This window comes from Mauremys mutica, chromosome 5 (assembly GCF_020497125.1).
Source record: "Mauremys mutica isolate MM-2020 ecotype Southern chromosome 5, ASM2049712v1, whole genome shotgun sequence".
NCBI classification, from domain to species: Eukaryota; Metazoa; Chordata; order Testudines; family Geoemydidae; genus Mauremys; species Mauremys mutica.
The window spans coordinates 100996849-101009622 of record NC_059076.1 but is presented as its reverse complement, the minus strand read 5'-3'; the positions used below and the strand labels follow the sequence as shown (position 1 = coordinate 101009622).

The 12774-nt window shown below is 39.6% G+C and overlaps 1 protein-coding gene across 1 annotated transcript in view; it reads left to right on the top strand.

Moving 5' to 3' along the window:
* KLF3 (Kruppel like factor 3) overlaps nucleotides 1-9811 on the top strand; it is a 31008-nt gene extending 21197 nt beyond the window's left edge. Inside the window, exons 4-7 of the mRNA XM_045019739.1 lie at nucleotides 1599-2094; nucleotides 2842-2992; nucleotides 6597-6757; nucleotides 8824-9811. Coding sequence (XP_044875674.1) covers nucleotides 1599-2094; nucleotides 2842-2992; nucleotides 6597-6757; nucleotides 8824-9005 — 990 coding nt within the window. The 3' untranslated portion in view covers nucleotides 9006-9811. The remainder of the gene's footprint in view (nucleotides 1-1598; nucleotides 2095-2841; nucleotides 2993-6596; nucleotides 6758-8823) is intronic.
* The last annotated feature ends 2963 nt before the right edge of the window (nucleotides 9812-12774 follow it).

Here is a 12774-nt window from a genome sequence, read left to right as displayed (position 1 = left end):
TGTTATTACCAACCACATAGGTGGCAGTTCTCTTTTAATTTCCCTATGTGTATGTAACTTTTTTTTAATTAATGCTAGTTATTTGTATGCATGGAGTACAGAATAAACTACTCAGCTTTGTTGCTGTATATACCTACAATCATATCAATGCTACAGAAGAACTTCCCATTTTCTGAAGTGTCATAGAATTGTTTCCTGCAATAATCAGAACAAAGGCAATAACTCCAAAACATTTTACAATAACATTTTTGGCTAAGCTTCAAATGAATAGCAGTTAAAATATACCTGGGAGGAGAAGAAGAATACAGATGTAAGAGCAAGGCAAGATCTAGCTAGAATTTTTAGTCCTAACAAAATGCATTTAAAAATATCATGGGAGTGATTGTATACTAGAATCCATTAACTTTATGCTCATAAATTATCTCTATCCTTACCATTTTTAAAAATTTGCCCCACGTCCCCTTTCTGGTCCAATGTGCTGCCAAAAAATCTAAACTGTGTTTTATTACTGTCAGGAAACAGCATAGCTACAGAGCAAGGATTGACTTGTCCAAGAACCACAAGTGGAAACTCAGTTAATAAAACTGCTGATATAAAAAATTAGTAGAATGGATAGTCTACACTTTGTATAGTTCATATTTTGGCACATCTCATCAGTTCATATAACTAGTTACCTTCATTAAAAATAACATGGTTTTACACATTTTTAATATGAGAAACTGTTCAGTAGAGTATCTCAGAGGTGATACATATTATGCAGTCCTATGGTGATTCTCAGTGTTTTACTGGAAAATGTTATTGCTTAGGTATGAAAGGGTCAGTTATGGGCCTAATCTTGAAAGAGCATCATCAACTTGCTCCCCTTGACTTACGGGAAATACTCATTCAGCACCTCAGATAATCAGACCCTTTGCCCCCTCTTCTGGATAGCTGTTTTCCAAGTTTAAAACAGCAAGTTAGCTGCATTCTCCCCAACCCCTCACCAAGAAAAAACACTGAAAAAACGGTTAGGATGTACTCATTTCCCTCTTTGCTTTTTCATATTTACTGTTTCTGATACTGTTTGCGGAGCATAGTTGCATACATTTTGGTTTGTGTGTAGAATAGATTTCTGTTTTAGTGAAGATTGAGGTGCAGTGTTTTCTAGTTATTAGAACAATCGGGGGGATTTAGGATGCCTGAGGTTCTATTTCCAGCTTCACCACTGTCTTGCTTAGTCTCCATAGTGCCTGAGTTTATCCATCTCTAAATGGGGATAGTACCTAATGTACCTATCATACAGGATGGATATGAAGCTTAATAAATGTTTGTAAAGCACTTGAATAACTCTTGAGTTGTCTGGTTTTATTCCCTGTTTCATCATGTATTGTGTACTGCTTCCCAACTGATTAGTGAATCAGAAATTGAATCATTTCCCTTGTGAGAAATCTTGTACATTCTCTCAGAGAAAGGATTACATGAAAATGCCATGTCTGCAGCTTTTTTATTTTCCTTCACTTGATCAGCCATTAGTAACTTAGCGCTAGATTTTTATTTTTTCCCCCTATGTTACGGCTTCTGTATCAATTCTCATCCTTTTTTTTTTCCCCCTCTCACAGTCATACCAGTCCAATTACATGGACCAAATGAAGCCAAACAAATACAGTGTCATTTATCCTACCCCAAATATGTTGCACAATAAATTCTATCAACCCCCAGAAGGACTATCTAATGGAATCCAAATGGAGCCAGTTGACCTTACAGTGAATAAACGAAGCTCACCACATTCAGCTGGAAGTTCTCCTTCTCCTCTGAAATTTCAGACTATACATAGAAGAGCCTCACCTGGATTAACTTTGTCCTCACCCAGCCCACCTATGAAAAAATTCACCCCACCACCTCCCCCAGGAGTTCAACCTTTTTCCATGCCATTAACAATCCCTCCAGTAATGGCTGCTCTTTCACGCCCTGGACTTAGGAGCCCTGGAATACTTCCAATTATACAGCCACTTGTGGTCCAGCCTGTTCCTTTTATGTATGCTCCACATCTCCAGCAACCTATAATGGTGTCTACTGTTCTTCCAGAAGAGTTGGAAAATCCAAGTAGCATGCCAGGTGGGTGCTGTTGTGCTATGTTTCTCTTTTATGCGGGACTGGTGCTCTTTTATGCAACGCAGTTGCCCTGGGTGCCAACTTCTGGGGGCTTGCTGTACTGCTGTGCCATTCAGTGGTTTGGGATTGTTTTTGGGGGGTGGGGGTGGGGAGGTGTTCCTCCACTCCATTCAGCTGGCTATAGGGGGAGGAGTTGTTTTGTCTTTTTAGTTTGCTTTGGTGTGGTGTGGTTTGGGGTTTTTTTGTTTTGCTCAGTTGCTGGGGGGAAGAGAGGGGCATGACACATTTTCTTCCAGCAAAGCAATTCGGGTCACTACTCCTTTTTTGCTAGTCAGATCTGGAAAAATAACTGTGTATCCATGAGTTTTTTGGAATAAATCAAAATATTTTGAAGGGAAATGAAAAAGGGAGACAAATATTCTTTTGTCTTCTTCTAAAACATACAATGCCTAGACTTTACTGTGTGAATATTTTTCCCTAGTCTTACTGGATCAAATTCTGCTCTCATTGATACCCATATAAATCTGTTGATATAAATAGAAGTGATCTAGATTTGAACTGGTATACATAAGAATAGACTTGTGTTGTATTCTAATTCCTCACGAGGTAGACTGAAAATTGAAAAGTCTTGTATTCTAATACGAGTCTTGATGCGAGATATCATGTTGTTAGTTTGGGCGGTTTTGTACAGATTTTGTCTTTCCTTTAACTCACATAACACTCTATATATTTTATTTTTTCCCCCTCTAGTGCCTGTAATTGAATCTTATGAGAAGCCCACATTAAAGAAAACAATCAAAGTAGAACCAGGAATTGAATCGCCAAGGACCGAGTTCTATCCTGAACAAATGTCTCCTCCAATGATGACCTCCTTGTCTCCTCAGCAAATAATGTTGCAAGAGTAAGTAATTAGTCCTAAAGTATCTATCTTCAGTTGAATAATGAAACATACGGCCTTGCTGTACATTGGGTTCCATATATGCGAGCTACAAAATATAGGTTCTTTGAGGAGAAAGCTACTGTGCTTTGAAACATTTAGTAAAATATCATAAATAAGGGTTGCAGATTATAAATGAATTGGGTTTTGTACTTAGTTTTTTCCTCCTCTAACTTTCAGCCTCAACTTTGTTTTCAGCAGTGTAATGGTTAGTATGCATGCTATGTACATGTGAACTACATAGATCTTCTATATTTGTATAATGTGTTCCTAAAGTAATATAGGGACCATCCTACAAACCACTAGAAATGGAGCTTCTAGTGCAGTCAATAATAGTTCTTCCTGTAATAGTCTCGCAGAACCGGGCCCACATTTAAACAGGTATTAAACTGTGGTAACCTGGAAAAATATTACACTGGGGCTGGGGTGAATTTTTGTGACCTTTTCTTAGAGAAGGAGCAACACCTCCTGGTGGTATTTGCTAGAGAGAAACCCCTCGGGTTGCAGAAATGCTTTTTTTGTCCCATGTAACTCCATTCAGATCTACCTCAGTTGTAGTGTTAAAAATCACCATTTCCTCAGGAAAATTCTGGCAGCCACCACAGCCACTGAACATTCTAGAGAGCCTGGCCCATGCTTCTGCCAAAGCAGCAGACACTGTGCTGGGAATGCCAGAACAGTTATAGCAGTAGTTGGGGGAGAGCTGGGCTGGGCTTCCCCCAATAATCCCTCCATCCTTGACAGCCTGGCACATGAAGCATCCCCACCAGAAGCATCATATGGGACAGGAGTCCCCCGCCTCCCAGGAGTGGTGGGAGAGCAAGCCAAGCAATAAACCCCTGGATCTAGTAGCTTAGGGTGGACCAGAGAGAATGAGCTGGGTTGGACTCCCCTTGATCACCCCCTGGACCCAGCATCGGGCACCAGCAGCCCTTCCTCCACTCTGGCATATCAGCCTTCTCCTACTGTCATGTAGTGTTTTTAGTCCTGCTGTAGTGCTGAAGGCTCATGGTTCAGATCCTACTATTGATGCATGATAGGGAGGTCATTTGTACAGAATAGTTTTTAACTTTGTCCTTTCAAAAAAACCTAGGATATCATATACAAAATATTGCATTAAACTAACATTCTTTTAGTTGCAAAATCAAGCACCTGAAAGTTAGGAAAGTCAAATTTTGAGTTTCCTGTGCAACCTTAATTTGCTCCCCTTCTGAACATGCATTATTATATTTATATAATAACATACTATCTTTCCACAGGACCCTTGCCTTATTCAGTGCATGTGATGTACATACAAGGAGACTGAATGAAGGTGGCAAAAGCAACCATAAATCTGGCATTTTCTAACTCTTGAATTTGCTATCTAAATATTGGAGGGGGGAGGGGTTGTATGTAAAATACATAAAAGCTATTGACGTCTTACAATAAGCATTGGTGGGTTGTACAATCTAGCTATCTTAACCCAAGTCAATGTCTTTTGTATGGGAATTAAAGAAATATCAGAGTTCTCCCTTTAAATCAAAGTTCATGTATTGTTCTCAGACTATTGCCGTACACAGACATGGATGAAACGTAATATGAAGCTTTAATTTTGTGTTTTCTTGTTTGTGTGAAATCAAAGTTTGACTCATGCTACCATCACCACGTGGGCTGTGGGTGTGGGGACAAGGCTGTGCTTAAACAAACTGTCATAACATGATTTTTGGAAGACATTCTTAGTCGTTTGAGGAAAAACACCCACATGTGCAAGGCTTAAATAAATTCAGATATGCTTGTGTAAGCAGAGACAAGACCTTGTGGAATTACAAATGATCTTTTATTTCAGCAGTTACTTAATAATGTTGGCCCTTCTTCCAACACCATTGTCTCATTTCTTAAACCAGTGTCCCCCTCTGGAAATCACTTGCAGAATTCTGTAGCCTTGCAGCTTGGCTTCCCAATGGAAGAGGAATAAGAAAGAGGGAGTCTGCATGTACTCTAAGTGTAATTTGCTTTATTTACACACCTATACCAGTCTGGAACAAAGGCCATCACAAACTGCGTGAAGGCAACCTCCTCTTTCACCAATGTCAGCTTGCACACCAATGCTTACTTATCAAGAAGCTGGTGTCTCAAGAATTGCCTCCAAATCCAGAGAATAAAGCCGAGAATTTACTCTCTTCTGTCTGCCACAACATCTGTTAAAGGACTACTACATAACAAAACTAACAATAATAGAACATTTCTTCTAAGACTAAAAACTTGCTCACATTCTAGGAACATGTAGGACTGTAACAGCATCATCTGGTGACCCCATCATAATATTTTAAATACATTTAATATGATGTTGAACAACAAATCTTTCCATCTCTGGGCATGCTTCTTTGAGTTATTCATGGCACCTTAGGCTCACAGAGAAGTCACCAAGTATATACTGAACTCAGAGCAGCGGTGGGCAACCTACGGGCCACATGCGACCCACCAGGGTAATCCGCTGACGGGCTGCGAGGCAGTTTGTTTATGTTGACTGTCCACAGGCACAACCACCCGTAGCTCCCAGTGGCCGCGGTTCACTGTTCCTGGCCAATGTGAGCTGTGGGAAGTGGCATATTAAGTTTCACTTAAAAGCTAGAAAATATCTAAGAATCTGTAATATGTATTCATTAATCAGTTGGAAAATGTGTCCGGTGAAGCTGTGTGATTTAAAAGGCCTATCTGTTTAAAAAAATATATTTTGCTCTTTTCCTTCCTCTAACATTGGCATAGAAGGCAGGTTCGTGACTGGTCTCAGTGATTTATATATGCAGCTGAGAATATCCTTAGAAAGGTGTGTTTATTCACATATACACATAATTTTATATAAAATTGTACATGCAATATATATATATATGTCTTACCTGAATAGTACCTGTGGGGTTAAAGGCAAGAAAATCATGTTTATGAAGGTGGCGTGCCAATTTCAGACATCCTGTGGGTGTGACATGCAGTCTAAACTCTACTTTTAGGAATTGACGTCAGTCGTAAAGGGAGGCCGCACCCTTCTGCCAGCACCAAACAGGAAATTCTTAATTACTCTCTAAAGGAGTGGCTGGAACAATACAGACTCTGAGTTCTGCTTTAAGACTAAAGATATGATGTCTTTAATAATATGGAAAAGCTGTTTTAAATTAAAAACAAATTAGCTGCCTTCTAAGGAAGAATAAAAAATGTAAATAAAAGCAATGAAAGTTAACTGGAAACTCAGTGAGAGTTTGGAAATCCTGTGCATACTTGCCTGAGAAACGAGTCTGACTTTCATTCCTTTATAAGTAAAAATAAATTAAAATCCAAGCATGCTGAGAAGAATATCTTTGGGTTTGCTCATGCCACAAAGTGAATAAACTCAAAAGAGGAAAGAATCAAAATATTACTGCTAAAATCTATTAAATTTGCTATGTTGTCTTAAATTCTTTTACATGCATGGAATGTAGTTCACATTGCTAAGAGACAGAGTGGTAGTGAATAAAGGGGCTCTATTGTGAATCATTGCAATGAGGTTTACTTTGTCAAATACTTTTCATCAGTCATAACCTATAACTTCACTTCATAGGAATCACCCTTCAGTTATAGTTCAGCCGGGAAAGAGGCCTTTACCTGTGGAATCTCCAGACACACAAAGGAAACGCAGAATACACAGGTGTGATTATGAAGGTTGCAACAAGGTCTATACTAAAAGCTCCCACCTAAAAGCTCACAGAAGAACGCATACAGGTATGAGTCTTGGTACACTTTCCTTTCATCCATATTGGTCTGGATCAGTCAAGGCCAGGCTTCTAGTTTCTGCAGAAGACCAGCTCTAGATATAACAGGTGCTTCAGGCTTTTTCAAACAAAAGGAAATATATGGGCTAGCATAAATTTAAACAGAACAATTTTGATAAAATAAAGACCACGAAGACAACATTCTAAAGAAAGAACGGGTAAAGCAATCTAAATGTATCTCCTTCTGCCAGCTCACTGAGTCCTAGTCACATGTCCCAGGAAGTCCCATCATGTAGTGATAAAATCTTCCCTTTAGTCCGGGTTGGCTACAGAAACCCAAGATTAAAATTCAGTGGTAATGGTAGGTTACATGTCAGGTATAAATGGTGAAGTCATGCAGGTTAGACAGGCTTGACGTTCATTTGGGTTTACAAAATGAGTGACAGGGAATGGATCACTTGATTACCTGTTCATTCCCTCTGGGGCACCTGGCATTGACCACTGTTGGAAGACAGGATACTGGGCTAGATGGACCTTTGGTCTGACCTGGTACGGCCGTTCTTATGTTAAAATGTGTGTAACATAGGGTATGTCTACAATTGGAGTTAGGGGTGTGAAAGCTCAAGGAGAAATACTCACTCACACTAGCTCTGATTGAACTAGCACACTGCAAACAGAGTGTAGCCACAACGACATGAGCAGTGGGATGGGCTAGTCGCCCATGGTCTCAGAGAGGTACATACTCTAGGCATCCCATCCTGCCCCTGTGCTGCTCCAGCAACAATCTATTTTTAGCACTCTAGGTCAGTCAGAACTAGTGTATGTCTCCTTGAGCTGGGAATAACACCCCTCATCCCAAGCATAGATAAGCCCTTACAGGCCATGGAGTAGAAGGGGGATGGAGCAGGAAAAGCAGCTAACAGGAGGTTGTAAGTCAAAGCAGGCTCCTCCTACTATCTCTTATATGCTTGTGTTAGTTGCTTTTTTTCCCTACTATACCCGCTTCTGCCCACATGGCATGCAAGGTACTCGTTTGCACACTCACCAAATGCCAAATCAATGCAAGTTGCACTACCTCACAACTTACATCACTGCTACATTTGGCTTTGAGACTTCCATAGGAGTAGCACACATTTACACAGGCCTGAACTGGGTGCCAAATGTAAAGCGTCTTAAGATTTGGGCATTGCATCCAGCCACTCTTAAACACTGGTCAATTCCTTCTGAATGCTCTTTTCGAAGAGCTCCTTTCAAATAAAGATGTCCCCATACCTATTCTCAATCACCATGTTCCAGGTATGCCCTGACCCGTTTGGACATACACTGGAAGTGTGTGACAATAAGACATGTTCAGAGAAGATTAAGGGCCTGATTCCCATTTACACTATGGCCATTTACACCCCAGCAACGTAATGGAGCTTAGTGTAAATGAGAATCAGGCTCATAGAAAGGAAATTAGTTAAGCAGATCCCCCCTTTAAGTATACCTTTTATGACAACATCATTACATTACGGTAACTTGTAGAGACTGCAACCAGATTGGGACCCTGTAGTGTTAGATGCTGTACAAACATATATAAGAGACAATCATCACCCCAAAGAACTTACAACATAAGGACTCGATCCTGCAAATGCTTAGACTCAAGCTTTACTTTAAGCACATGAATAGTTTCATAAGCTTGTGCTTAACTTTATTGAAGTCTAAGTCTTTGCAGGATCAGGGACCGAAGATTAAGACCACGTGTAACAAACCAATTGCAGGGGTAAGAAAGGGAGGGATGAGTTGACAGAGTAATACAAACAAAATGTAACACAAAAACCTTCTTGACCTAGTCACTTCATGCACATTTACAAATTCATAGGCAAACCAAGAACTTCACAAACTATGCTAGCTAGGTAGGTCAGTTTGGATGAGTGGAAAAGAATTAGTAGGGGTCTGAAAGAGAGACAGAGAGAGGATGAATCATATGGTATAAAGCAGTTAACATATTTGTGTGATAACATTCAGAAACACCCTGGAGAAGCCCCATCCTTTTTTCCCCACTTTAAATTCCTTGTTCTCTGTTCCCTTTCCCAGGTGAAAAGCCATACAAGTGCACCTGGGAGGGATGCACGTGGAAGTTTGCTCGTTCTGATGAACTAACACGACATTTCCGTAAACATACCGGAATCAAACCCTTCCAGTGCCCGGACTGTGACCGTAGTTTCTCACGCTCGGACCATCTTGCTCTCCACAGGAAACGCCATATGCTAGTCTGAATGTCTCTTGTCCCTCAACTGCCCATCACACTTCCTTTTTTATGTGTGCATTTTAATTTGGATTCAGCTGGTCTGAATCTCTACGCTTACGCAATTAAAAACTTCCATATGGTCAGTAATAGATGTTATCTAACCCTGCTATTTCCTTGCCACGGGTCAGACCTAAAGAATGTGAACATTTTTTTTTCTAGGGATGCTAAGCAAACCCTTCCTACAGACAGTATGTGTAATGTATTCCTTTGTGAATAAGGGAATTTGTAAACTAGCAACTTTGTTAGTTTTGCCATATAATCAGCCAGCATAAATTGATCAACTAGTAAATGTTATTGAATATCCAGTCCTTGCCAGAGACTTTATTTATGAGCCCTGCAAAGGATACTCTCCTTTTTGCTCAACAGTGCAATGAATGGACTTTCCAACATTGCTGGTTACAGCAGCATGTTTAAAGCAACACTTTTAGAAAGACACCTTCTCACTGTAGAAATCCCCTCTGCCAAGACAGTGAATGACACTGTAATAACTAGCTAAGTAAATGAAAGATTAAGTGATAGCTGATTTGGTCTAAATGAATAGTAGTATTTGAAGAATCAGCAGCAGAAATTGGTGTATACACATGATTGTGCCTCTAAACCAACTTCACCTATCTTTTGTATTATACTGTAGTACATGAGCTTGTGTTTATTGCATGATGCCTCGGTAGATTCCTTAAGTGTGTGATTCCTGTGTGACACTCTGTTTTGTGTGCAGCCGTATAGGTGGAACACACGGTACTCCTATGACATGACATGAAATGATTTTCACAGAGACCTACCATACCTCATTTCAGGGGTAAAGATGTATCCCTCAATAATCACTCCCCTGTATTTCCTGTTCTTTAAAAACATCATACCTCAGAAGCAGCAGTTGTCATATCAAAATGCTCAAAACTGTACCATTGGTGGAAGTGAGTGCCAATTTGATACACTACAGTATTTAAATTTTAGTTCACAAGAATTTTTTGATGGCAAAAGGCTAAATGGCATCCAATAGGAAGCACTTCCTGTGAGAAACTGAGTTGTGTAAATGTCTCAAATGAAGAGAGTAGGCTTGATAAGCCATTTAATGACTGATTTGATTTGTGGTTCTGTTGGTTTCTTGATGCTAGGTGGACCAAGAGATCCAATGGATGTGCTTGTCGTATTAACAAATTGAGTCAGAAAGGTTCAACTCCCAATTTCAGTTAACAAAATAAAATAAATACCCAAGTAAAACAACCTAAAGTTTGGTGCTAAATCTGTTCCAGAACTTTGGAGGTGTTAATTGCATTAAAAGGGAAGTTCCTGCATTTATTAGTTGGCTGCTTTTGTGACACCACAAGGAAACAAGATGTATTTGTCTAGACTGTTATACCCCACAATGTTTTTTGTTCAGTTCATTATGCAAATCAGGCATAGTTCCTGCAATATGAAAATATCACAGTCAAATTTTCACCTAATGGAAAAACCCATTGGAAAGGAAAATATCTGCATGCTGCCCTCTATGGGAAGGAATTTGAGACCCTGTGACGCAGGAAGTGTTCATGACCCTATACACTGTGGACACCTGGAAAATCCTGCATATCCAAGAGTTGCTGTGCCAGTTTACTCTCTTGGCAGTGTGGTTCACATCTACCTGACATCCACAGCTGCTCCCCTCTGTCAGCAAAACTGGCAGGAAGGGGAGCATCTCTAGTAGTATAAAGATAGGCCAATGTATAGATATTTGGGAGGGTAAAGAATAAAATTAGACCTTACAGCTATCTGAACTTTAACACCAAGTGTCCATGAGCAGGTTTCAGGGGTTCCCCCAAGCAGGGCATTAGACTCGCTGAGGCCCAGACCAGAAAGCTGAAGCTCCACTGCATGGGGCTGAAGCCCGAGACCTTAATCCCCACCACCCAGGACTGAAGCCAAAGCCAGCTTCACGAGGGTCCCAGGCAATTGCCCTGCTTGCTACCCCCTAACGCAGGCCCTGGCTTTTATATGCAGAAAACCAGTTGTGCCACAGGTGGGCTGTGGAGTTTTTAATAGCATGTTGGCGGGTCCTTAGAAAGAAAAAAGTTGAGAGCCCCTGATATAAGGAATCTCTTACCCTTTTGCAGTGCTGTGGTGTCACACAGTCAAAACATACAGTGAGGAATGAGAATTTTCATACCATATCTCCCAGCACTTGAAGTTTTGTGTAAGGGATCTGAGCCACACTCTGCTCTCCTACACCACTGTAAGTCTGGAGTAACTTCCCTGGAATCAGTTGAAACTATGCCAGATTTATAGTTGTGTAAGTGGATAGAAATGTCATTACCAGGTAAATTTTCTCAGCCTTCTGTTGATACATGGCTCTGTCACTAACATGAAAAAACTTCCTGGAAAGAGAACTAGCATAGACTAGCACCAATTTTTTTTTTAAAGTGCCAGTAACATCACAGAATTGAAATTGATATCAAAATTAAGCTCTAGTTATTTACAGCTAGCTATTCCGTACATGAAGAACTCCTTGACTTTAATAGGGGCTCCACACAATGAGCTGCCACAGGATCAATTCCTGAATTTGAACTTTGAAACATATCACCGGAGGATAGATGTTTGGCATGCTGTGGATGAAAACAACTCAATTATAACCTGCAAACAAGCAGATAGGATCCTATAAAGAAAGGCAGGTGTCAGACATTCTAATTCCATTTCTATTTTTAACATATATTTGCATCAAACTTGGTATTTTTGTGTGACATTAAATTTCCTGTGTTGCTTTTGGGGGGGGGGGTCTTTCATAAAAACAGTTTTGTTAAGTGTTTGCATCTTTTGCTCACTATAATCTGGGGCTACATGCTCTTCTGGCATAACTCCACTGAAGTTAATGAAGTTACTCCAGCAGAGTATTAAATTTCTGAGATGTAGGCTATTAAATCAGCTGTTAACCTGTTTGCCTCTGTTTAAAGATATTTATAATGAGTTGTAGGGAGAAATACTGTTAAGATGCAATATAATTATAAAATGCCCTTGGCCATATGGTTTGATATAGGACACTGACAGCAGATTTAAATTTAAACATTAAATAGAATCTTAATTATTTGTAACCAAATAAGATAGTTTCATGTAAATGCCTTGTAATAGGATTTTTCACTTTATATATGTGGTATCATATCTTCTGGGAAGTCAGAAAAGCAATTAAAAAGTAAATTTTATCTTTTTAGTTTAAAATGTGAATCTGCATTTTATATGGGGCATTAACTCTAACTTTGGTTTGGGGAGTGCATCAAAAAAAAATTAAACTAAGGAAATACTAAACAAGTATCAACTCCAATCTAGAGAGTTCACTCCTCTTGTAGACCTGAATGGAAGCAGGACTGGGTCTAAAGACACACACACAACTCCGCTGCAGGATTTGCTTTGTGTATTTAAAAGAAAAACCTGTGCACTAGCAGTATTGCACTGTATAGTATGTAACTTGGAATACAATTATACTAATATTATACCTGTATGTACCATTCGACATTATAAAGGATTACATATTTCCGAGACAATCCTTCGGAGTTAAACAGGTATGACAGGTAATATGGTTTTATTTAAATATACACTGTAGTTCTGTAGTGATCTGTCTAATGCCATGAACTTGTCTGAATGTTGTCTGTATTTTGTCTCTGTCAAGGTTAGCAAACTGTAAATGAATGCAAATCATTTCTTAAAAAAAACAAAATAAAACATTTTACATGTATTAAGAGGGTTACAAAAATTTTCATCGTCTTACAGATATT